General features: G+C 51.5%; 1 protein-coding gene across 3 annotated transcripts in view; it reads left to right on the top strand.

Moving 5' to 3' along the window:
• LOC119953515 (60 kDa lysophospholipase-like) overlaps positions 1-24,303 on the top strand; it is a 161,869-nt gene that overhangs the window by 68,209 nt on the left and 69,357 nt on the right. For all 3 annotated transcript variants that reach the window (XM_038777890.1, XM_038777883.1, XM_038777897.1), the window contains exons 7-8: positions 2,381-2,502; positions 22,135-22,320. In XM_038777890.1, coding sequence (XP_038633818.1) covers positions 2,381-2,502; positions 22,135-22,320 — 308 coding nt within the window. The remainder of the gene's footprint in view (positions 1-2,380; positions 2,503-22,134; positions 22,321-24,303) is intronic.

Raw genomic sequence — 24,303 nt, forward strand, 5'->3', positions numbered from 1 at the left:
CATGAAGGTGTTGTACACACTACCAGTGTATCGGGTGCATACGTGCATGATGCACATCTGATGGTCACACACCAGTTGCACGTTCATTGAGTGGAACCCCTTTCAGTTTGTGAGAGCGGCCTGTCATCTGTAGGTGTTCGTAGGGCGACATGCATCCAGTCGATCAACCCCTGGGCTCGGTGCATCTCGGCGATGATGGCGAACCCCAGTGCCCGGGCATGCTGGTGAGCTGGGTCCACTTTGAAATGGACATATTGTGTCAACTGGGCACAAAGGGCCTCCATGACAACGTGGATGTACCTGTGCACTGAGCTCTGTGAGATTCTGGACAGGTCTCCACTTGGCGCCTGGAAGTACCCTGTTGCCTAAAAGTTGAGGGCGACCGTCATCTTGACGGCCACGGGGAGTGGGTGTCCTCCCCCATTCCCTCGCAGTGTCAGGTGCCATGATCTGGCAGATATGTCGCACTGCCCCTTTGCTCAGCCGGAGCCTTCTATGGCATGCCCGGTCCGGGAGGCACTCAAATGAGAGGCGCTGGGGGTATACACGAGGCCTCATGTGGCTCTTCCTTTGTACCTCCTCCTCGCCCTGTTGGGCGGCTCTCCATCCTCAGCAGCTGCCTCCTATTCCTCTGGTTCAGGTTCAGCAGCTGCAGCTTCCTCCTTCTTGAGCAACGCCAGCTCTTACAGCCACAGGGCATTCCCCAGGGTTGCGGTGACTAGCAGGAAGGCCACCATTGCTGGTTGAATTCTAATATCCATTGTCTGCAGGCGATTAAAGGCCGCTACGTTAGCACGGTGTGTACCCCCGTGCCCAGCCAGGTCCAACGGACTTCACAGTGGCCTCGGTTGGCACTGCCTATGTGCCTCCACCCCCCCCCCCCCCCCCCCCCCCCCTCCCACAACCCTGGCCCAGTCAGTGCCTGGCACCATGGGGGCCGCTGCCCATCCCCGCTGCCAGGGGTAATGTCGGCTGGTGCTGCCTATGCCAGCAGGATGCTCCGTGGCCCCCATCTGCACCCCCCTGTAGGGGGCTACTGTGGGCATTGCCCTTGGGCAAGCTGCGTGATGCCCCCCCCCCCCCCCCCCGGTGAGTGGCAGTCAGTTTGGGGGGTGTATGGCGGAGGGTGGGTATGGGGGTTGTGGAGTGGGGGCACCCATACGGCTGATGTCACTGCAGAACCAAGGCCAAGGTGGGTGGGTTGTGCAGCAAGATGGCTGCCTTGCAGGCAGTGGCAATGGTGGTCTGTGCCTGGATACCACCCCAGTCCCCCCCCAGTCTGACGGTGAAGGGGACAAGGGATCGGTCAGCCTTGATGGTCAGCCACTGCCTCCCCTCAACTCCAGCTGCACTGAGGTGAGAGTATCTGTGCTGGTGGAGCATTCTGGGACATGGGGCTGGATTCTCCAGTCCCCCAGCTGCGTGTTTCTCGGCGGTACACCTTTCATTGGCGGCGGGATTCTCTGTAGCCGACACTTGTGAATGGGATTTCCCACTGAAGACACCCCATGCCGCTGGGAAACCTGCCGGCAGGAACAGAGAATCCCAGTGGCCGGAGAATTCCTTCCCTTGCTGCATGCTCTGAGGTCTCTCCCTCCTCCGCAGAGGTGGATGACAGTCTGCCGAAGGCAACAAACTGATGAACTGCCCAGTTTTTATGTAATTATAGTTTTTTGCAAATTGCATCTTATTTCTGTGCGTAGTGTGTTTTTTTTTTCGTGTAACAGTGTTGGCTTGGCTCAGTCTGTAGTTTCTCGCCTCTGAGTCACAAAGTTGTGGGTTCAAGCCTCACTGCAGGACCTGAGCAAAAAATTCAAAGCTGGCATTGACGTGTAGTAATGAAGAGACTGCTGCACCGTTTCCTAAGTCTGTCCTCTCAGCTTGGATATAAAGTAAACGGTGTTATTTGAAAGAACAGGGGAGTTCGCCCCAGTATTGTCGCCAGTATCTACCCCCCCCCAGCCAGCACAGCTGTAGTAATCCACGGGAGACAGGAGTTCCGTCACCACACCAATATTTATTTACAATAACGATATTACAGGAGCAGCTACAAACAGTGCTGCTAGCAGTCCAGTCAACTTAAGACTGGCTCACAAAGGTGATTATATGGGCCCCCTCAATGAGCTATCATTGAGGGAGATCATACTCCAATTGGCCAACCAATAAAGCCAATTGGAGTTCATTACAACAGCTTGCTGTGCGCAAATTGACCGCCACATTTCCTACATTTAAACACTGACTACGCTTTCAAAGTACTTCACTGGCTGTAAAGTGCTTTGGGATGCCCTACACTCATGGAATGTGCTGTGTAACGGCAATTGTTTTGTTTCCTTCAGTTTCTTGAACTGCAGGTGTGAAATTATGTTCCTTATCTTTACAGTCAACTGGAACAATATTTTGAAACCAAAGACAACAAAGACATTTACGGTGCACACCAAGAAGACTGATATGAATCAGAATGTGGGACTGTTAAAGTTGTACCCGGGAATCGCTGTTGCCACGGTAACTTTCCTTTTCCAAACTAATTAGCGAAGTATTTATTAATGATCAAAATGAAATTGAGACTGCACAGTATTTTTGAAATAGTGGGCCAATTACAAAATGCCTGGTATTGGTAATATCAGCATGTGAAATAAAATCTGATACATTTAAAAAAAATTAATTTATGGGATGTGGGCATCGCTGGTTAGACCAGCATTTATTGCCCAGCCCTAATTGCCCTTCAGAAGATGGCGGTGCGTTGCCTTCTTGAACCGCTGCATCCTTGAGGTGTAGGTACACCCACTGTATATACAATTAGCAGAAAATTATTTGAAAGTAACCAAAAGCATTGAAATGATACAGGGAAACATCTACCCAAGTGTGATTAGCTAAGCAAAGGTAGACAAAACGTGGTGAGCAGAATGCAAAATCTTAAGGATTCAAGTCAGATCTCTGAGTCATTGCCTTTTTAAAGCATCATTTTGCATCAGCGTGAAAATTAGTCCATTATCCCACTGTTCTGCTTTTAAAATATTTAAACTAACTAGAAGAATAGAGTGCGCTGGAAAAACTCAGCAGGTCAGCAGGGTAGCAGTATGTCTTCACGGCGCCAAGGTCCCAGGTTCGATTCCCCGCTGGGTCACTGTCTGTGCAGAGTCTGCACGTTCTCCCCGTGTGTGCGTGGGTTTCCTCCGGGTGCTCCGGTTTCCTCCCACAGTCCAAAGATGTGTGGGTTAGGTGGATTGGCCATGCTAAATTGCCCTTAGAGACCAAAAAAGGTTAGGAGGGGTTATTGGGTTACGGGGATAGGGTGGAAGTGAGGGCTTAAGTGGGTCGGTGCGGACTCGATGGGCCGAATGGCCTCCTTCTGCACTCTATGTTCTATGTATGTCCGGTAGCATCAATAGGAGGGAAATAGAGTTAAAATTTCAAGTCCTTTGGCTCTTCGTTAGAACTTCTCTCCGATAAGATTTCCATTTGTCTCCTTTTATATTAGAAATATTTTATTAAGGCATTTATAATTTTAACACTTTTAAACGGAAAGATCCAAGAAAGACAAAAAACCAACAATAACATAGCCATCTCCCCCAAACACAGACCCCAACCATATAACCACTCCGTCGCACGGTCCTCCCTTCGTTGGTTTTCCAACCCTTATTCCTCCCTTTACTGACAGACTAATTTTCCTTAAAGAAGGTCGAGGAATGGCTGCCACCTCCGAGCGAACCCCTGTAATGAACCCCTTAATGCAAATTTGATTTTCTCCAACCTGAGAAACCCGCCATGTCGCTTACCCATACCCCCGACTTCGGGGGCTCCGAGTCCCTCCATCCCAGCAGAATCCGTCTCCGGGCCACCAGTGAAGCAACAGATTGCTCGTCTCAGCTCTCTCTTTAGATCCTTCCTCGCTTCCTTGTAACTATCAAGCGCCCCAACTGAAACTTCACGCCTCATCTTCACATAGGCCTCCTTCTTCCTCTTAACAAGAGATTCCACTTCTTTGGTAAACCACGGTTCCCTCGCTCGACCCCTTCCTCCCTGCCTGACTGGTACGTACTTATCAAGAACATGCAATAGCTGTTCCTTGAACAAGCTCCACATATCCAGTGTGCCCAACCCTTGCAGCCTACTTCTCCAACCAACACATCCTAAGTCATGTCTAATGGCATCATAATTGCCCTTCCCCCAGCTATAACTCTTGCTCTGCGGGGTATACTTATCCCTTTCCATCACTAACGTAAAGGTCACCGAATTGTGGTCACTGTCCTCCAAAGTGTTCACCTACCTCCAGATCTAACACCTGGCCTGGTTCATTACCCCAAACCAAATCCAAAGTGGCCTCACCTCTTGTTGGCCTGTCACGTATTGTGTCAGAAAACATAACATCGGCCACTCTCCTCCTCTGGGCTCCCGGACCTTCCGAAACTCCGAATATCACCACCTCTGAACCCAGATTCACCCTCCCTTGCAGGACCTCAGACATGAAGGCCGCAATTCTCCTAAAGGGAGACAAACAGCCGGCGCCGGAGTGAAACCCGGAGTGTTTCACTCTGGTGTCGGAGGCCGCTCCTCGCCCCCTGTTCTCCCCCCCCCCCCCCCCCCATCCCCAGGGGGCTAGGAGTGGCGGCGCATTAATCCCGAGTCCCCGGCCTTGACGCTTGCGTCAAAGCGGCGCGCCAGGAATGACGCGGCCGGCGGCGCCTAAGTGACGTCAGCTGCGCATGCGCAGGTTGGCCGGCGCCAACCCGCGCATGCGCGGTTTCCGTCTTCCCCTCCGCTGCCCCGCAAGACATGGCGGCTTGATCTTGCAGGGCGGCGGAAGGAAAAGAGTGCGTCTTTTAGAGACGCCGGCCCGGCGATCGGTGGGCACCAATCGCGGGCCAGACATCTCCTGAGCACGCCGTGGTGCTCGATCCTCCCTCTGCCCCCCACAGGCCCCACACACACCGGTCACGCACTGTTCACGCTGGCAGCGACCAGGTGTGGTTGGTGCCGGCGTGAACTGGTCGAGTTCGGCAGGCCACTCGGCCCATCCAGGCCCGAGAATCGCCCGTCGCCGTGAGAAACGGCGAGCAGCGATTCTCCGAGCGGCCTGTCGCAAAACACGACACGCCATTTTGGGAGGGGGTGGGAGAGTCGCGGGGGGTGCCAGGGCGGTGTGGCATGATTCGCCCGGCCCTCCCACGATTCTCCCACCCGGTGTGGGGTGCGGAGAATCGTGCCCGATGTCTGCAAATCCCTGCCAAAAGCCCCTGTCTCATAAATTCCACATCATCCCAATTCGGGGCATATATATTCAGCAACACCACAGTCATTCCCTCCAGTTTCATACTAACCATGACATATCTCCCCGCCCGGGTCTGCCTCTATACTCCCTACCTCGAACGCCACCTGCTTATTAACGAAAATCGCCACCCTCGTCATTTTAAAGTCTAACCCTGAATGAAACACTTGCCCAACCCATCCCTTCCTCTACCTAATCTGATCCCCCACCTTCAAATGTGTCTCCTGCAGCATGGCCACATCCGCTTTCAGTTGCCTCAAGTGTGCGAACAAGTGGGCCCTTTTGACCGGCCCATTCAGTCCCCGAACGTTCCACGTGACCAGCCTGGTCGGGGGGCACCCTGCCCTCCTCCTCCGCTGATCAGCCACACCTCCCATGGCCTGCCCTCGGGCGTCCACCGTCTATGAACCTTCCTTTTCCTCAACTTTAAAGGCCCCCTCCCCCCTCCCTGTCAGCAATAGTGTCGTCTCTCCCCCCCCCCAACTGATCATCAGCTCACCCCCTCTGTGTTTCTGTGAACTAGCTCACTAGCCCTCCTAGCTAGCCTGGCAGCCCTCGCCCCTGGCGCCCAGCATCCTACTCCCACACTGAATCCCCTCCCCCCCCCGCGCTCAAACATTAGTGCGAACAATCAAAGAAGAAAGAAATGAACACAGGATAGGCGTGTTCCCACCACCCATCTCTTAACAAAGAATGGTAAACAAGCCTGAAGCTGAAAAATAGAGAAACAAAACGAACACCAAAAACCGACCTTTTTCCACAGTACATTACAGTAACTTCACATCTCCTCCACCAAAGTTCAAAGTCCTCCTTCTCCTGCCTGTCCATTGCCTCTCACAAACTCCACTGCCACTTCCGACGAGCCAAAATATAGCTCTCAGCCCTCATAGGTCACCCATAGGCGAGCCGGGTACAGTAGTCCGAATTTTACGCCATTCTTGTATAGGGCCGCCTTGACCTTGTTGAAGCTCGCCCTCCTCTTAGCCAGCTCTGCACTCAGCTCTTGGTGTACACTGATCTTGCCACCTTCCCAGGCGCATCGCCCCATCTGCCTGGCCCACCTCATGATACGCTCCTTATCCAGGAACCGATGCAACCGCACCACTGTCGCCCTCGGCAGCTTCCCCCCCACCCGGGGCTTGCGCATCAGTGCCCTGTGGACTCGATCCACCTCCAACGGCCGGCCGATCAGACCTTCCCCAAGCAGCTTCTCAAGCATCTTCCCCACATGCGCACCAGCATCCGTTCCTTCGCTCCCCTCCGGCAGACCCACGATCCGAATGTTCTGTCTCAGTGACCGGTTCTCCAAATCTTCCACCTTCTCCTGCAGTCGCTTCTGCTGGTCTCGCATCAGTCCCATCTCCGCTGCCATCGAAGTGGACTGTTCTTCATGCTCCCCCGCCAACTCCCCCAACCTCTGGATCGCCTGTCCCTCGGCTGCCAGTCAACCACTGCCTTGATCGAGTCCACTGCCTGGCCCAGGTCCTCCAAACTTTTCATCCGTTGCTGGGTGAACTTCTCATTCAAGAGGCTCACCAGCTGATCCGTCGACCACCGAGCCGGCAGGGCCGACCCCTGCCCTTCCGCCATATCCGTGTTCGTTGCCAGCACCACATCTGCTCCAACCAACTGATTTTCTCTTTTTTCGGGCACTTCTGGCCCGCATCTCCATAAACTAGGGGGTCAATCTCTTCTGCTCACACTCCTACAACTTTTTCCTTCACAATTCCAACTGCAAACCGGGGTAAAGGCCACAAAAAGACTGCCACAAGCGGGAAAATAGAATCACATTTCAGCTACAATAGCAAACAGGGTTTAGCTGGTCTGAAAGGATTAGTATTCGGACGTATTCCTGTCAGTAAAGGAACATGTTGAGCGTTCTGCAGGCAAAACTACTTCAAATCTGTTGCGGCTTGAGCCACCTTCAGCCTCTTTTACCATGTACACCCTCACTGCTTGCCATTTTCCTCTTTGTGTTTGACAAGATGTTTCCCAAAACTCGCTTCCACAGCCACATTTCCTTCCTCAGCGACTGACTCCATTTGCGACTCACCTCACATGGATTCCAAGTCAAGTTCCCTTCCTACCTTCAGTTCTGATGAAGAGTCAAAGGACTTGAAACTTGACAGATGCTGGCAGACCTGCTGAGTTTTTCCGTTGTCCTCTGTTCTCATTTCAGATTACAGCATCTGCAGTATTTTCATGCAATCGTAGAATTTACAGTGCAGCAGGAGGCTATTCGGCCCATCAAGTCTGCACCGGTCCTTGGAAAGAGCACCCTATTTTTTTTTTGAAAAATATTTTATTGAGGCATTTATATTATAAATTTTAACACAATGAAAAACCACACACCGACAGCAGTTCCCCACAAACCTGCCCCCTACCTTTCCCAACTTCCCCTGCCTCCCCTTTTTAACAACCCCCCGCCCCTTGCCGACAGCTTAGTCCTTTCCAAAGAAGTCGATAAGTGGCTGCTGCCTTCAGGCAAACCCTAGCATCGAGGGAGAACTTGATTTTCTCAAGCCTGAGAAACCGAGCCATGTCACTCACCCACACCCCTGACTTTGGGGGTTCCGAGTCCCTCAATTCTAGCAAGATCCGTCTCTGGGCTACCAGGGAGGCAAAGGCCAAGACATTGGCCTTTCTCGCCCCCTGGATTCCCGGGTCTTTTGACACCTCTACTCGGGACCACCCTTACTTTCAAAACCTCCGACATGACGCGGCAATTCCCCTGCCAAGAATCCCCCAAGCTTCGGACATGCCCAAAACATATGGACATGATTTGTGGGCCCACCCGCACAATGCCCACACCTATTCTCCACCCCTTCAAAAAACCTGCTCATCCGGGTCACAATGATATGAGCCCTGTGGAACACCTTAAATTGTATCAGGGCATCCTCCCACAATCCATCCTCCAACTCCCTACCCAATTCTTCCTCCCACTTCCGCTTCACCTCCCCTATCGGGGCTCCCTTCCAGTCCATCAGCAACTTGTAGATTTCCGACAACTTCCACTTCCCCACTCACGCTTTCGACACTACCTTATCCTGCAGCCCCTGGGATGGCAGATGCGGAAAGGTTGGTAACTGCCTCCACACAAAGTCCTTCAGCTGCAAGTAACGGAACCCATTCCCATCCCCCCCACCACCACTCCCGACCCGTTCCAGCAACACCTTCTTCACCCGCGGGGCTTTACCCGCCCACACAAACCCTGAAATCACCCCATTAATTTTCGTAAAAAATGTCTTGGGAATGAAGATTGGGAGGCTCTGAATCCGAATAAGAACTTCGGGAGGATTATCATCTTCACTATCTGAACCCTTCCTGCCAATGACAACTGGAGCGCATCCTACCTCCTAAAGTCCCTCTTTGTCTGCTCTACCAACCGAGCCAGATTTAACCTAGGAAACTGCTCCCACCCCTGCACCATCTGAATACCAAAATACCAATTCTTGAGGCCAAGATCTTGGCCAATAACTTGGCATCCACGTTTAATAGTGAGTTTGGCCTGTACGACCCCACTGCTCCGGATCCTTATCCCGCTTCAGAATCAAAGAGACCTGCGATAGCATCAGGGGGGAGCACCCCTCGCTCCGTCGCCTCGTTAAACGTCCTCACCAACAAGGTCCCCAGGACCCCCGAAAACCTTTTATAGAATTCGACTGGATATCCATCCGGGCCTGCGGCCTTGCCCGGCTGCATCGCCTCAAGCCCCTCCACCACTTCTACCATCCTGATGGGGGCAGCCAGCCCCACCAGATCCTCTTCCACCCTCGAGAACTCCAATCCCTCCAAAACCTGCCTCATCCCCTCCACCCTGGCCGGGGGTACCGACTCATACAGCCTACTGTAAAAATCCCGGAACACCCCATTTTCCCCCACCAGGTCCAAAACCTTGTTTCCCCCCCCACTTTCACTTTCCCGATCTCCCTTGCTGCCTCTTGCTTGCTCAACCTCAATTGGTGTGCCAACATCCTGCTCGCCTTCTCCCCGTATTTGTAAACCACCCCTCTCGCCCTTCTCAGCTGCCAAATCGCTTTCCCTGTGGATAAAATCCCAAACTCCATTTGGAGCTTCTGCCGCTTCTTCAACAGCCCCGCCTCCGGGGCCTCTGAATATCTCCTGTCCATTGCAGGATCTCTTCCACTAGCCTCTCCATCTCCACCCACTCCGCCTTCTCCCTGTGTGCCCGCATCGAGATAAGCTCCCTTCTCACCACTGCCTTCAATGCTTCCCACAATGTGGCTGCCGAGACCTCCCGTGTCATTTAGCTTCACATACCTTCGAATGGCTGCCGTCACCCGCTCACAAACCTCCTTGTCTGACAAAAGCCCCACATCCAACCTCTACTGCGGGTGCTGGCCCCCTCCCTTATTCACCCTCAAGTCCACCCAACACGGAGCATGATCCAACACCACAATTGCTGAATACTTCATGTCGACCACCCCCACCCCACAATACCTTGTCTAAATCAAAACAAGTCAATTCGGGAGTACACCCTGTGTACACGCGAAAAGAACAAAAATTCCTTCGCCCTCGGCCTCCCAAACCTCCACGGATCCACCTCCCCCATGCGCTCCTTAAACCCCCTCAGCTCCTTCGTCACCCTCCCTGACCTTGAACTGGACCGGTCCAATCTTGGACCCAGAACCATATTAAAATCCTCCCCCATTGTCAACAGTTGCGAGTCCAGATTAGGGATCTTCCCCAACACCCGCCTCTTGAACTCCACATCGTCCCAGTTCGGAGCATAAATATTAACCAGCACACCGGCATTCCCTCTAATTTCCCACTCCATCACATATCTTCCCCTTCCAACGCCACATGTTTGTTAACCAAAATTGACACCCCCCTCGTTTTAGAATCTAATCCTGAATGGAATACCTGCCCAACCCACCCTTTCCTCAGTAAGTCTGATCCAATACCTTCAGGTGTGTTTCCTGTGAAAGCTCTACGTCCGCCTTTAAACTCTCTAAATGTGCTAACACTAAGCGATTATTATTATTACACACGGGCCCTCTTGACCGGCCCATTCAACCCTCTTATGATCCATGTGATCAACCTGGTCGGGGGCACTGCCCTCCACACCCCACACTGATCAACCGATAACCCTGGACCAGCCTCCAGACCATGTCCCACACCTCCTCAGGCCCGCCCTCGAGTGCCCATCATCATCGACCCTCCCCATACCACGTTTTAGAAATCCCTCCCCTGTCAGCAGTTTCCCCCCCCCCCCCCCACAAAATAACAACCCAACCACCATCAACACACTAACCCCTGCTCACGCCCCACTTCGCTTCTGTGAACTAGCCCGCCCAGCTAGCCCATTGGGCCTAGCATCCTCCCCTCCACTGATTCCCTTCCCCCTGCTCAAACATCACCCTGGTACAAACTTAACAACACCCACCCAACACAAAGAAAAGAGCAACCCACCATCCCCCACCAAGAAACAACACAGAGCAATGGGCCCAAACACAATAACAAAACAGACCCACAGGAACAGAAAGCGATCATCTCCTCAAAAGTTCAATGTCCTCCTTCTCCTGCCAGTTCATTGTCCCTGACAAATTCCATCGCCTCCTCCAGGGTCCCAAAGTACAGCTCACTACCCTTAGAGGTCATCCACGGGCGATCCTATAGAGCCTACCAAATTTCACCCCCTACGTGACACACACGTAGCTCATTGCCCTCCCAGATACAGCGCCTCGTCTGCCTGGCCCATCTCAGGATCCGCTCCTTGTCCAGGAACCGGTGCAGACGCACCACCATCGTCCTCAGCGGCTCGTTCCCCTGCGGCTTCCTCATCAGCGCTCTGTGCACCCGGTCCACTTCCAAGGGTCGTTCAAATCCCCCCCTCTCCCAGCAGCTTTACGAACATCCAAGACACATACATGCCAGCGTCCCCTGCCTCGCTGCCCTCCATCAGTCGCACGATCCTCAAATTTTTCCTGTGAGGCCGATTCTCCAGATACTCTACTTTCTCCTGCAGCTGCCTTTGGTGATCCCACATCACCCCTATCTCGGCTGGCATGGAGGCATGCTGCTCCTCGTGCTCCCCAACCATCTCTTCCACCTTCTGGATCGCCTGGCTCTGGGCCTCTAGCCTCGTCTCAGGCAGTCGATCCCTGCCTTTGTCGATCCACTATCCTAGCCAGGTCCTCCAAATTCTCCTTCTTCTCATGTGTGAACTTCTCGTTCAGGAAACCCACCAGCTGCTCCGTCGACCATTGGGAGTGGAGGTCCGATCCCTGACCCTCCGCCATCTTCGCCTGTGTTGCAGGTACAATTCCAACTATCTCCAACTGTTCCTTTCTTTTTAGATCACTTTTGGTCCGCAAATCCATCCACCGATGGGACACTCTCTCTGCACCTTTTTTGATCAACAAGTCCACCTGTTAGCCGGGGAAAAGTTCCAAAAATTCCACCACGAGCAGGAGCCACCAAATGTGCGACCACTCACACCAAAGTCTCAAGAGCACCCTACTTGAGCCCACACCTCCACCCTATCCCTGTAACCCAGTAACAGCACCTAACCTTTTTTTTGGACAGTAAGGGACAATTTAGCATGGCCAATCCACCTAACCTGCACATCTTTGCACCGTGGGAGGAAACGGAAGCACCCGGAGGAAATCCACGCAGACACGAGGAGAACGTGCAGACTCCGCACAGACAGTGACCCAAGCCGGGAATCGAACCCGGGTCCCTGGAGCTGTGAAGCAACAGTGCTAACCACTGTGCTACCATGCCACCCCTTGCTTATTTTAAACTAATTGTGTCGTTTTCTACATTAAGTATTGATTACACCCATTGGCATGGGAAAAGTTAGTTGTGTGAACTAATTTATTGGGCGGGGTGTGGGGGGCGGGAACAGCTGATTATTTTGTCATTATATTCTGGAACAAGCTTACTCCAGAACTCTGGTTATGTCTTTTTATAGTCAAATCCATGTAAAATCCTCTGCAAAAGACACGCACATTTTTGAGTTGGTATGAGTGGATTCTTTTTCTGAACCTCTTGTACCTGTGTAACTTCAGTGGAGGTGATGGCACAGTGGTAATCCAGACTCCCAGGCTATTGCTCTAGGGATATGGGTTCAAATCCCACCTCTACAAATGGTGGAATTTAAATTCAACGAATAAATCTGGAATTGTAAACTTATCTCAGTCAAGGTGACCATCGACTGTCGTAAGCAAAAAAACATCTTGATCACTAATGCCCTTTCGGGAAGGACATCTGCCGTCCGTACCTGGTCTGGCCTACATGTGACTCCAGATCCACAGCAATGTGTTGACTCTCAAATAGCTTAGTAAGCTGCTCATTTCAAGGACTTCATCCCCTGCCCTTGCCAGCAACATCCACATCCCAATAAAAAAAACTGTTATAGCAACAAAACAACTTTTCCTTTAAGCTTCCTTGTATGGAGGAAACATTACTGAGCAAGACTATCCCCGACTCATCGCCACCTTCCCAAGGGCAATTAGGGATGGACAATAATGGCAGGTTGCATAGCCCTGCTGGCAGACACCTGGGAAGAGGGCAGAAGATGGGGAATTGTCCATGATGTTTCACGCAAAATATAGAAAAACGATAGAATTGAAAATAAAATAAAATCACAGAATTTAAGCCCAATTGACACGTGGACAACCTACAGGGAGCAGAGAAAATCTTGGGGCCTGACATTCTAGTGGTATGGGAGGGAGGACACATCCTGGGAAAATCATTGACAAAGGGGGGCAGGAAATTGGGACAGTAGCTGACTCTGCTACTTTTCCACTTCATGTACATTTCAACCCAAATTTCAATAAGGTGGGGGTAGGAGGAGACGGGCAACTTTCCCATCTGCCTATCCCTAAGTCTGCTCTCAGCTTGATGGGGTGGGGATGGGGTTGGTGGGGGAGTTCTGAGCACCCGCCACTTTGCTCCAAAAACTATTGCAAGGAGAGTTAACCAAACCTAGAATGGCTCAGTTGTCTAATAATTACCAGTATTGTTCCCGTGCAGGAGTTTTTCATTTTATAATCTTTGACCCTTTAAGGGCCTGCAGTTCCCTACAGTGTGACATGATGAGGCACTTGGAACTATGTCCACCCAGTCCAGTTATGTGAATGATTCTGGATCTGGAATGAGTTCAATGCAGATTCCCTGCAGTCCTGCTCTACCACATTTATGACAATGAAGCTGGTCACGAAAACTTCCATGTCTTCAAACCAATTCCACAGGAGAAACTGAACATGGTTGGATGGCTATGGGTTTCTCCAAATGTTAGTGGCGCTACTGACTGATGTAGAGTGTGTTAGATTTCACAAGAGTGAAACTCTGTGCCGGAAGAAACATTAGGGGCTGGATTCTCCGTTTTAGGGACTATGTCCCCACGCCGCCGTGAAAACTGTGGCCTTTTACGTCAGAAAAACTAACCTCAAAAGGCTACATATTCAGAGCCCTGCAGGGGGCTAGCAGGCAGCTGTCGTGGAACTCGCACAACCTCCAGCGGCCGAGCCGCGCTGCATGGCGGACTCAGACTACGGACCTGGGCCGCAGAAATAGTCCCCCGATCGGCTGCGCATCCGACCCAGACCGCCCACTCAAAAATACCCCAGCCCCATAGGAGGCCCCCCTGCCCTCCGATCGGCCCGCCCCAACTATGGCGGCTGCGGACTTAGTGTGCAGCCGCTACACGAATATCCTGAACGGCAGGACCAGATTAGATCCCCACCGTCGGGAATTCGGCCGGTCGGGGGCAGAGAATAGTGGGGCGGGCCTCTGGCAATGGCCTCCGGTGGTGGATACTGTGCACGGCGTACTCCCCTAGGACACTGCTTTTTGGGGAGCGTAGAATTGCCGAACCACCATCATGCGTGAAACTAATTCTCCATCCTGGCGCCGAACCCGATTTCGGCATCGGTGGGCGGAGAATCCAGTCCTAGGACTTCTATTGCATTTGGGATTTATTATCCACATTGGACAGAATTTAATGCTCCACTGAAGGCAGATTTGGATGCAGGGGTCATTTAATCAGGAGAAAAGGTGTGGGACCCTGCTACTTTCCAGCCTTCGTCCAATCAAGCGATTAATGCCCATTTCAGGGCCTCATCCTGCTGCTGCTGATATTCAACCAATAGTGGGCAGAGTCAGTGCCACTTGGAAAGCCTGAAAAGCCATCCTTATCGACTTTGTTAACAGACTCCTGGAGGGAGGGATGGGGGGAATTCCTTCATTCAGAGGCACTCAATGCCTCATCGAGTGATGTGGCATTAACAAGGTGTAGGCCCCTGTCTTTGCCTTTGACCCCCTTTTCTCCAACTACTCCCATCTTACTACATTCATCCCACCCTCACTCACCTTTGGCCTGGGGGACCCTCATTGAACCTGGGCCTCTGATAGGTGCATTACCAGTAGCGACAACCACCATTGATGGGCAGCTCTCGGGGGCCAGAATTCCCATCCCAGTACCCTTAATCCCAGGAAAGGTCCAGTGCTGACCACTTAAAGGCCTGATAGCCACTTAATATGTTAAGCATTTCCTGGGTGAAGATCCTGTGGGTTGAATTCTCAGTCCCTGAGAGCTACTGGCCAATAGCGAAGGCTGTTGCATTTTTGTACCCATCAGAGATCCAGGATCAATGAGGGCACCAGGCAAAAGGTCAGTGGGGTTAGAATCGGTTTTGTAGGGTTGGGGTCATGGTGCATGGGGGACAGTGAGAGACAGGAACAAGGTACAAGCTCTCAGTGGGCTTTCCCATATTCCCTATGCCAGGTCCCTCGATAGACCTCATTGCAAACATTGTTCCACACAACCTTGTGTTCTCTTAGATCTTCTACACCTTCAAGATCATACTGAGCATGAAATTGTGGCAATCGTCTTAGGAACAGCTTTTGAAGTATGAGTATGTAGCCTGGTCAAATACAGCGTAAGTTGCTGACAGAACATTTTAAAATCACTCTTGGACTGTGAATGTCGCTGGCTGGGCCAGCATTTATTATTCATACCTAATTGCCCTCAAGTAAAAGGCGGTGGTGAGCTGCCTTCATGAACCGCTGCAGTCTATGTGGTTGAACAAGGCACGAGCTCTCAGTGGGCTTCCCCATGTTCCCTAGGCCAGGTCCCTCGATAGACCTCATTGCAAGCATTGGATAATTGGTCGGAAATCTAGGATTTTGACCCCTTGACAATGAAGGAACAGCAATGTAGTTCCAAATCAGCATGGAATGTGGCTTGAAGGGAAACCTGCTAGTGGTGGTGTCCCCATGTGTGTGCTGCTCTTGTTCTTCTACAAGGGAGAGGCTGTAGGCTCGGAAGATGCTTTTCATAGAACCTTGCTGACTTGCTGCAGTTCATCTTGTAGCTGGTATGTGCTGCTGACATTGTGTAGTGGAAGAAATGAATGATTAAGATGGCGAATGGGTTGCCGCATAGGTGGATTGCTTTGTCTTGCATAGAATTGAGCTTTTCGAAAGTTGTTTGAGCTACACTCATTCAAGCAAGTGGGCAAAATTCTATCACACCCCTTACTTATGCCTTGTAGATGGTGTATAGGCCGTAGGGAGTCAGGAGGTGAGTTACTCGCCACAGAATTCCCAGCCTCTGACTTGCTGTTATAGCCATTGTATTTATATGGCAGGTTCAGTTCATTTTCTGGTCAATGTTCACCTCAGGATTTTGTTGGTGGGGAATTCAATGATAGTAATGCCACTGAATAGCAGGGGGACATACTTCGATTCTCTCTTATTAGAGATGGTCATTGCCTGGTACTTGAGTGGCACAAATGTTATTTACCACTTATCAGCTCAAGCCTGAATGTTGTTTAGCTCTCAGTAGGAATTGCTTCAGTAGCTGTGGAGATGTGAATAGTGTAGACATTGTGCAATCCCCACTTCTGACCTTATTTTGGTAGAAAGGTAATTAATGAAGCAGCTGAAGATAATTGGTCTGAGGAGATAATCCTGAGGAATTCCTGCAACAATGTCTTGGGGCTGAAATGATTGGCCCCTGATGTGTCCCTCTGATTCCTATTGACTTCTATTTTGTTGGGACTCCTTGATGCCATGCTCAGTCCAATGCTGCCTTGATATCAAGAGCAATCACTTTCACCTCACCTCCAAAATTCAGCTCTTTTGACCATGTTTGGGCCGCGCCTGTAAGGATGTCTGGAGCCAAGTGACCCCAGCGAAACCCAAACTGAACATGGATGAGAAGGTGAGTTAAGATGGATCATCCAATTGGCTCTTTTGGCCGAAGATGGTGATAACTTATTAAGCTGGGTGTTTGACAGTGATGTGCTCAGTTCCTCCATTGTTGAGGGTAGGGATTTTTGTGGATCCTTCTCCTCTGGTTAGTATTTAATGTCCACCATCATTAATAACTGATATGGCAGGACTACAGAACTTTGATCTGATCTGTTGGTTGTGGGGTAACTTTGCTCTATCTATAACATTCTGATTCCACTGTTGGCATGCAAGGTGTCCTGTGCTGTATTTTGACCACGTTGGTACCTCGGTTTTAGGGAATGTCTGGTGTTGCTTTTGGTGTGCCTCTTTACATTACTCATTCCACCAGTGTTGGTTACCTGGCTTGATCATAATGATTGAATGGGAATGTGTTAGACCATGAGGTAACAGATTCTGGTTGAACGCAATTCTGTTGCTGCTCATGATGATATAATAATAATCATCATCATCTTTTGTTGTCACAAGTATGAAGTTACTGTGAAAAGCCCTTAGTCGCCACATTCCGGCGCCTGTTCGGGTAAGCTGGTATGGGAATTGAACCCACGCTGCTGGCCTTGTTCTGCATTACAAACCAGCTGTCTAGGCCGCTGAGCTAGACTAGCCCATGATTCAGAGAGTCACATGGATGTCCAGTGGTGAGCTGCTGGAAGTGATCAGAATCTATTCAATTTGGCATGTGGTATATCACACAACAGAATAGAGCAGATCCTCAGTGCGAGGATGGGACTTAATCTCCAAAAGGAGTGTGCAGTGGTTACTCCTACCAATGATGTCATGTCCAGATGCATCTGCAAGAGGTAGATTGGGGAGGATGAGGGCAAATAGTTTTATCTCTACTGCTGCAAGCCAATTTGGCAGTATGTCCTTCTGCCAGCTCCATCAGTAGTGGTGCTTCTGAGCCAGTCTTGGTGCGAGACATTGAAATTCCCCACCCAGAGTATATTCTGCACCCTTTCTGTCCTCTGCTTTCTCCAGATGGTCTTCATCATGGAGGAGTATTGGTTCATCATCTGAGGGAGGGCAGTAGGTAGTAATCAATTGCAGATTTCCATGGCAGATTTAATCTGATGCCATGAGACTTCATGGGGCTAAGAGTCAATGTTGAGGACTCTCATGGACACTCCCTCTTGACTGTATACCACTTTGCCATCATCTCCAGTCGGTCTGTTGGGATGTACTATACCCAGGGATAGTGATACAAGAACATTGGTATGTTTATGTCAGGCTGTTGTTTGACTAGTCTGTGGGACAGCACCCTCAACTTTTGGCGCAAATCCTCAGATGTCAGTGAGGAGGATTTGATGGGGGTTGACTGGATAAGTTGTGTAATTGTCCTTTCTAATTCCTGGGATGATATCAGCTGATCTGTCCAATTTTATTTTTATTCAACTTTTTGTAGCAGGTTTGATACACTGAGTAGTTTACGAGACCTTTCGAAAGGCTGGCCAACTACATCAATGTGCTGCTGGCATGACATGTAGGCCAGATTGGGTAAAGATTTCATCTCCTGAATCACATTAGTTTCCATGACAACCTGGTAGTTTCATGATATGTATTAATGAGACAAACATTTTATTACAGAGTTTCTTTGTTAAGTTAAATTATGCTCATATTCCTGGAGCTCCTTTCCTAACAACACTATGGTTCTGCCTCCACCACATGGGCTGCAGCAGTTCAAGAAGGAGGTGCATCACCATCTACTCAAGGGTAATGAGGAACGGGCAGTAAAGGCTGACCTGACCAACGATGCCCACATCCGATGAAAGAATATGGACGGGATTCTTCATCCTGGGATGCCTGAAATGTGTTCCCCGATGGGACGGAGAATCGGGCCGGGGGAAATTGGGAGCTCCGATCCCTCAATGCAGCAGGAATGAGGTCCACACCGCTTGCCAGTGCGAGCATGTAAAAAAAAATCTGTAAATCTATTTAGCGGGCCCAGCACCCTTCGCTCTGACCTCATGTGATTCTCTGGCCCCCGTGGCTAGGGATCACATGGACGCAGATCATTTGTGGTCTCTACCAGCATAGCTTTGACATGGTGGACCTTGTGGTGGGCCAACCCTTGGCCAACTCCGAGGGCAACCACTCCCAATAATGCACTGCCTGCCCACGCCTCCTCTACCAGACCCTCTATCCGGGACCCCTGTAATAGAGGACACTCAGGGACACCCCACAGGGACCTCTGGAATTAGGGACATGCCTCCAGGGACCCGTGGAATGGGGGGGGGGAACCCCTCCAGGGACCCTGGATTAGGGGGGGTGCCCCTCCAGGGACCCCTGGAATAGGGAATTGCCCCTCTAGGGATCCCTGGATTCGGGGGGCGCCCCCTCACAGGGACCTCTGGAACCAGGGGGCGTCCCCTCACAGGGACCCCTGGAATCAGGGTGCGTCCCCTCACAGGGACCCCTGAATCGGGGGCACCCCCTCACAGGGACCCCTGGAATCAGGGGGAGTCCCCTCACACAGGGACCCCTGGAATCAGGGGGAACTCCCCTCACAGGGACCCCTGAATCAGGGGGCACTCCCCTCACAGGGACCCCTGGAATCAGGAGCGCTCCCCTCACAGGGACCCCTGGAATCAGGGCGCGTCCCCTCACAGGACCCCTGGAATCAGGGGGAGTCCCCTCACAGGGACCCCTGAATCAGGGGGCGTCACCTCACAGGGACCCCTGGAATCAGGGGGCACTCCCCTCACAGGGACCCCTGGAATCAAGGGGTCTCCTCACAGGGACCCCTGGAATCAGGGGGCACTCTCCTCACAGGGACCCCTGAATCAGGGGGCGTCCCCTCACAGGGACCCCTGAATCAGGGGGAGTCCCCTCACAGGGACCCCTGGAATCAGGGGGAGTCCCCTCACAGGGACCCCTGAATCAGGGGGAGTCCCCTCACAGGGACCCCTGAATCAGGGGGAGTCCCCTCACAGGGACCCCTGAATCAGGGGGAGTCCCCTCACAGGGACCCCTGGAATCAGGGGGAGTCCCCTCACAGGGACCCCTGGAATCAAGGGGTCTCCTCACAGGGACCCCTGAATCAGGGGGCGTCCCCTCACAGGGACCCCTGAATCAGGGGGAGTCCCCTCACAGGGACCCCTGAATCAGGGGGACTCCCCTCACAGGGACCCCTGAATCAGGGGGACTCCCCTCACAGGGACCCCTGGAATCAGGGGGCACTCCCCTCACAGGGACCCCTGAATCAGGGGGAGTCCCCTCACAGGGACCCCTGAATCAGGGGGAGTCCCCTCACAGGGACCCCTGAATCAGGGGGAGTCCCCTCACAGGGACCCCTGAATCAGGGGGAGTCCCCTCACAGGGACCCCTGGAATCGGGGGGGGGGCTCCCCTCACGGGGACCCCTGAATCAGGGGGCCGCCCCTCACAGGGAACCCTGGAATCAGGGGGCGCCACCCCTGGAATTGGGGGCGCCCACCTCTCAGGGACCCCTGGAGTAAGGGGACCCGCTCCCTCACAGGGCCACCTGGACTAGGGGTACCCGCCCCCTCAAAGTCACCTGTGGAATAGGTGGAGTCGCCCCCTCACAGGGACCCCTTGAATAGGGGGACCCGCCCCTCTCACAGGGACCCCTTGAATAGGGGGACCCGCCCCCTCACAGGGACCCCTTGAATAGGGGGACCCGCCCCCTCACAGGGACCCCTGGAATAGAGGGATTCCCCCCTACCAGTGGAAAATCGGCCAGGTGCGTCCTGTACACAAAAAACAGGACAAATCCAACCCAGGCAATTACCGCCCAATCAGTATAATCTCCATCATCAGCAAAGTGATGGAAGGAGTCACCAGCAGTGCTATCAAGTGGCACTTACTCGGCAATGATCTGCTCACAGACGCTCAGTTTGGGTTCCGCCAGGGTCGCTCGGCTCCTGACCTCATTACAGCCTTGGTTCAAACATGGACAAAAGCGTTGAATGGCAGAGGTGAGGTGGGTGTGACTGCCCTGGACATCAAGGCAGCATTTGACCAAGTATGGCATCAGGGATCCCTAGCTAAACTGGAGTCAATGGGAATCATTGGGGGAACTCTTTGCTGGTTGGAGTCATACCTGGCACAAAGGAAGATGGCTGTGGTGGTTGGAGGTCAATCATCTCGGCTCCAGGACATCACTGCAGGAGTTCCTCAGGGTAGTGTCCTAGGCCCAACCATCTTCAGCTGCTTCATCAATGACCTGCCTTCCATCATAAGGTCAGAAGTAGGGATATTTGCGGATGACTGTACAATGTTCAGCACCATTCGCGACTCCTTAGATAATGAAGCAGTCTGTGTCCACATGTAACAAAACCTGGACAATATCCAGGCTGTGCTGACAAGTGGCAAGTTACATCCACGCCACACAAGTGTCAGGTAGTGACCATCTCCGACAAGACAGGATCTAACCATTGCTTTTTGACGTTCAATGGCATTACCATCGCTGAATCCCCCACAATCAACATCCTGGGTGTTACCATTGATCAGAAACTGAACTGGACTAGCCACATTAATACTGTGGCTACCAGTGCAGGTCAAAGGCTAGGAATGCTACGGCGAGTAACTCACCTCCTGACCCGCCAAAGCCATTCAACCACCTATGAGGTACAAGTCAGGAGTGTAATGGAATACTTTCCACTTGCCTGGATGAGTGCAGCTCCAACAACACTCGAGAAGCTCGACACCATCCAGGACAAAGCAGCCAGCTTGATTGTTCCCCCTTCCACAAACATTCAAACCCTCCACCATCGACGAACAGTGGCAGCCGTGTGTACCATCTACAAAATGCATTGCAGTAACTCACCAAGGTTCCTTCGACAGCACCTTTCAAATCCACTACCATCTAGAAGGACAAGAGCAGCAGAGACGTGGGAACCCCACCACCTGGAGATTCCCCTCCGAGTAGCGCACCACCCTGATTTGAAAATATCTTGTCATTCCTTCACTGTCACTGGGACAAGATTTGGGAGCTCCCTCTTTAACTGCACAGTGGGTGTACCTACACCTGAAGGACTGCAGCGGTTCCAGAAGACAACTCATCACCACCTTCTGAAGGGCAACAAGGCTGGGCAATAAATGCTGGCCTAACCAGCGAAGCCCACATCCCGTAAATTAATAAAAAACATTTTAAAAATGGCGTCCCGATCTCTTGCTACAATGGGGGACTTCTGGCGAGTGGAGCTCTCCAGTGTATAAAATGGGGCAATGTGCGACTCTGCCGCATGATCCCCGTTCAGGCCCTTTATTCAATGCGAGTTGCATAGCCATGTGTTTCTCAGCACTGCGAGTACTGGGAACACACGGCTAAATGCGCTCGCTCGGGGTCTTTGTTCCCTTTTGGGAGAATCGGGTCCATAGTCTCCCAAATGGAGAATTCAGCCCTATATTTTTAAAAATCCTGAAGCTATCTTTTTAGGACTTGAATTCACATCTCCGGAATTTTAATCTGGACCCCTGGACAACTAGTCCAGTAACATTACCACCAAGCTACTGCCCATTCAACTGCTGCATTCAAAAGTTTTATTTAATGGTTAAAAGTGAAAGCTTTATTCAGATTTTAAGCTTGTTCCGATGCAGCTGAGTTGAGTATTCAAGACATAAGCCAGAACTGAGTATTGTGAAGTTTGTGTGCATTTTGTATTTATTGCTACATCCTCTTTTCAGATAAGAGCATTTCTGCAACCACCAATGGAAGGAATTGTGTTGGAGACATATGGGGCGGGTAATGCTCCAGATAACCGCCCTGATATGATAAAGGAGTTTAAGAATGCTGATGCTCGAGGAATGTTGATGATAAACTGTACTCAGTGCTTATGGGGCTCTGTGATCACTAAATATGCAACAGGAAAGGTGAGTCTTGTTCTAATATAAGATTATAGTTAAGATTTTCCATTTCATGTGCCCTCCAGGTCAAGATCTTCCACTTGTTCATTTTAATGGGCTGAACTTTATCAGCAAGGCGCAGTGGTTAGCACTATTGCTCCACAACTCCAGGGTCCCAGGTTCGATTCCCGGCTTAGGTCACTGTCTGTGTGGAGTCTGCACGTCCTCCCTGTGTCTGCGTGGGATTCCTCCGGGTGCTCCGATTTCCTCCCACAAGTCCTGAAAGACGTGCTGTTAGGTAATTTGGACATTCCGAATTCTCCCTCTGTGTGCCTGAACAGGCGCTGGAATGTGGCGACTAGGGGCTTTTCACAGTAACTTCATTGCAGTGTTAATTTAAGCCCACTTGTGACAATAAAGATTATTATTAGCAGGAAACCACGGGAATGGATCTTTCTCATTGATCAATAAATATCATTACTTTCTTCCCCCACCAAAATACACAGCACAAAAGATCCCCTACAGGGTTCTCCGTAGCCGATACCGAAATTGGGAAAGGTGATTGGGCGGAGAATCAATTCCGACTCCAAAATCGCGGTAGATCCGATTTGACGGCAAATCGCAATGCTCCAGCACCTTGACAGCAGTGTCAATGCGCTCCAGGAATACACGGACAGTCAACACCGTTTGCATATCATTAGCGGGCCCGACCCGTTTCTCCGCCTCCGATAGGCTGAGTTCCCGATGGTGTGGTTCTCTTGTGCTTTAAAAAAATCGGGAAACCAGCGTGGCGGACGCTGAGGGAGAGAGAGGGGTTACGGAAAGTGTCCAACATCACCATAGTTTGATGACAGTTGTGCCCCTGGCTGGGGGGGCTTCTGTCAGGGCCGGGGGGAGAGGCGGGTTGTGGGGTCAGGATGGACGGACACGGAACACCGTTGCTGCAGCCGGCAAGGCAGCCATGCAGCTGCACAATCGCTAACAGCCCATTTTGAACTTAGTGCCATAGGTCAGATAGATGTCCCCCCCAGGGCACCCATCTGGGTGTTATCTGGCCCCAGCCGACCCATCAGTTGTATGGGTGCGCTCCAGCAGGACCAGTGCCATTGTGTTAACTGGGTTAAGTGTGTGTGGGGATTGTAATGTGTATGTGCGGCTGCAGCTGGTCAGCCTTCTGAGTGTCAATCACGGACCTGGCGTATCCTGCACTGTTTTTCATAGGAATCGATTGTGTTCCATGCTGCACCGGTGCTAGCCCCTCAACGGATCGGTCCAGCTGTGGCGCCAGTTCTTCTGTCGTGAAAGTCCACAAAACCTGTGTTGGTGTCAATACTTAGTCTCAGAAACGGAGATCCCATGCCCCAGCCGGGTCTCTCCTCTCAGTACCCAAACTGGCCGACTTTATACAGAAGATACATAATTTAGGGTTTCCTGCCCCCTTTAACGGGGGAGCTCGTATTCGGCGAGGTTCATGGGGAGTTTAATCATTGCCACCTTGTTAGTCCCATGCGGGTTATGACACGCACCCAAATGTCTGTGTTTTTGGGCGAATAGACTTGGAGAGAGTTGTCAAGGTAGTGCAGACCCTGCGGGCAGACAAAGTAACAAACCCAGTGTGGCCAGCCCATAGTATGTTCTTTATGAATGATGTAAAGATAAAACGACAATGACTGAGTGGGAACTTAGTGTAGCTCCCCTGACACCCTAACGCGCCTGTCTGAGAATAGCCGCAGCAATGGTGGTGGATTCACCCGAGTCTGGAGGTTGTGGATTGAAGTATCACTCCAGCATTTGGGCACAAAATCAAGGCTGAAAGGACAGTGCAGTACTGTTGGAGTGCTGTACTTTTGTGGTGCTGGCTTTTGGATCAGGCATTATCTGGTGGCCCTGTCTACACTTTCAGAGTAATGTAAAATATCCCAAAATGTAAAATCAATGACTTGGATCCCTGTCTGTCTCACCTATTAATTTATACTTACAAGTCTATCAATGGTCCAATCTCCATCAAAC

This window comes from Scyliorhinus canicula, chromosome 2, assembly GCF_902713615.1.
Source record: "Scyliorhinus canicula chromosome 2, sScyCan1.1, whole genome shotgun sequence".
Classification (NCBI taxonomy): domain Eukaryota; kingdom Metazoa; phylum Chordata; class Chondrichthyes; order Carcharhiniformes; family Scyliorhinidae; genus Scyliorhinus; species Scyliorhinus canicula.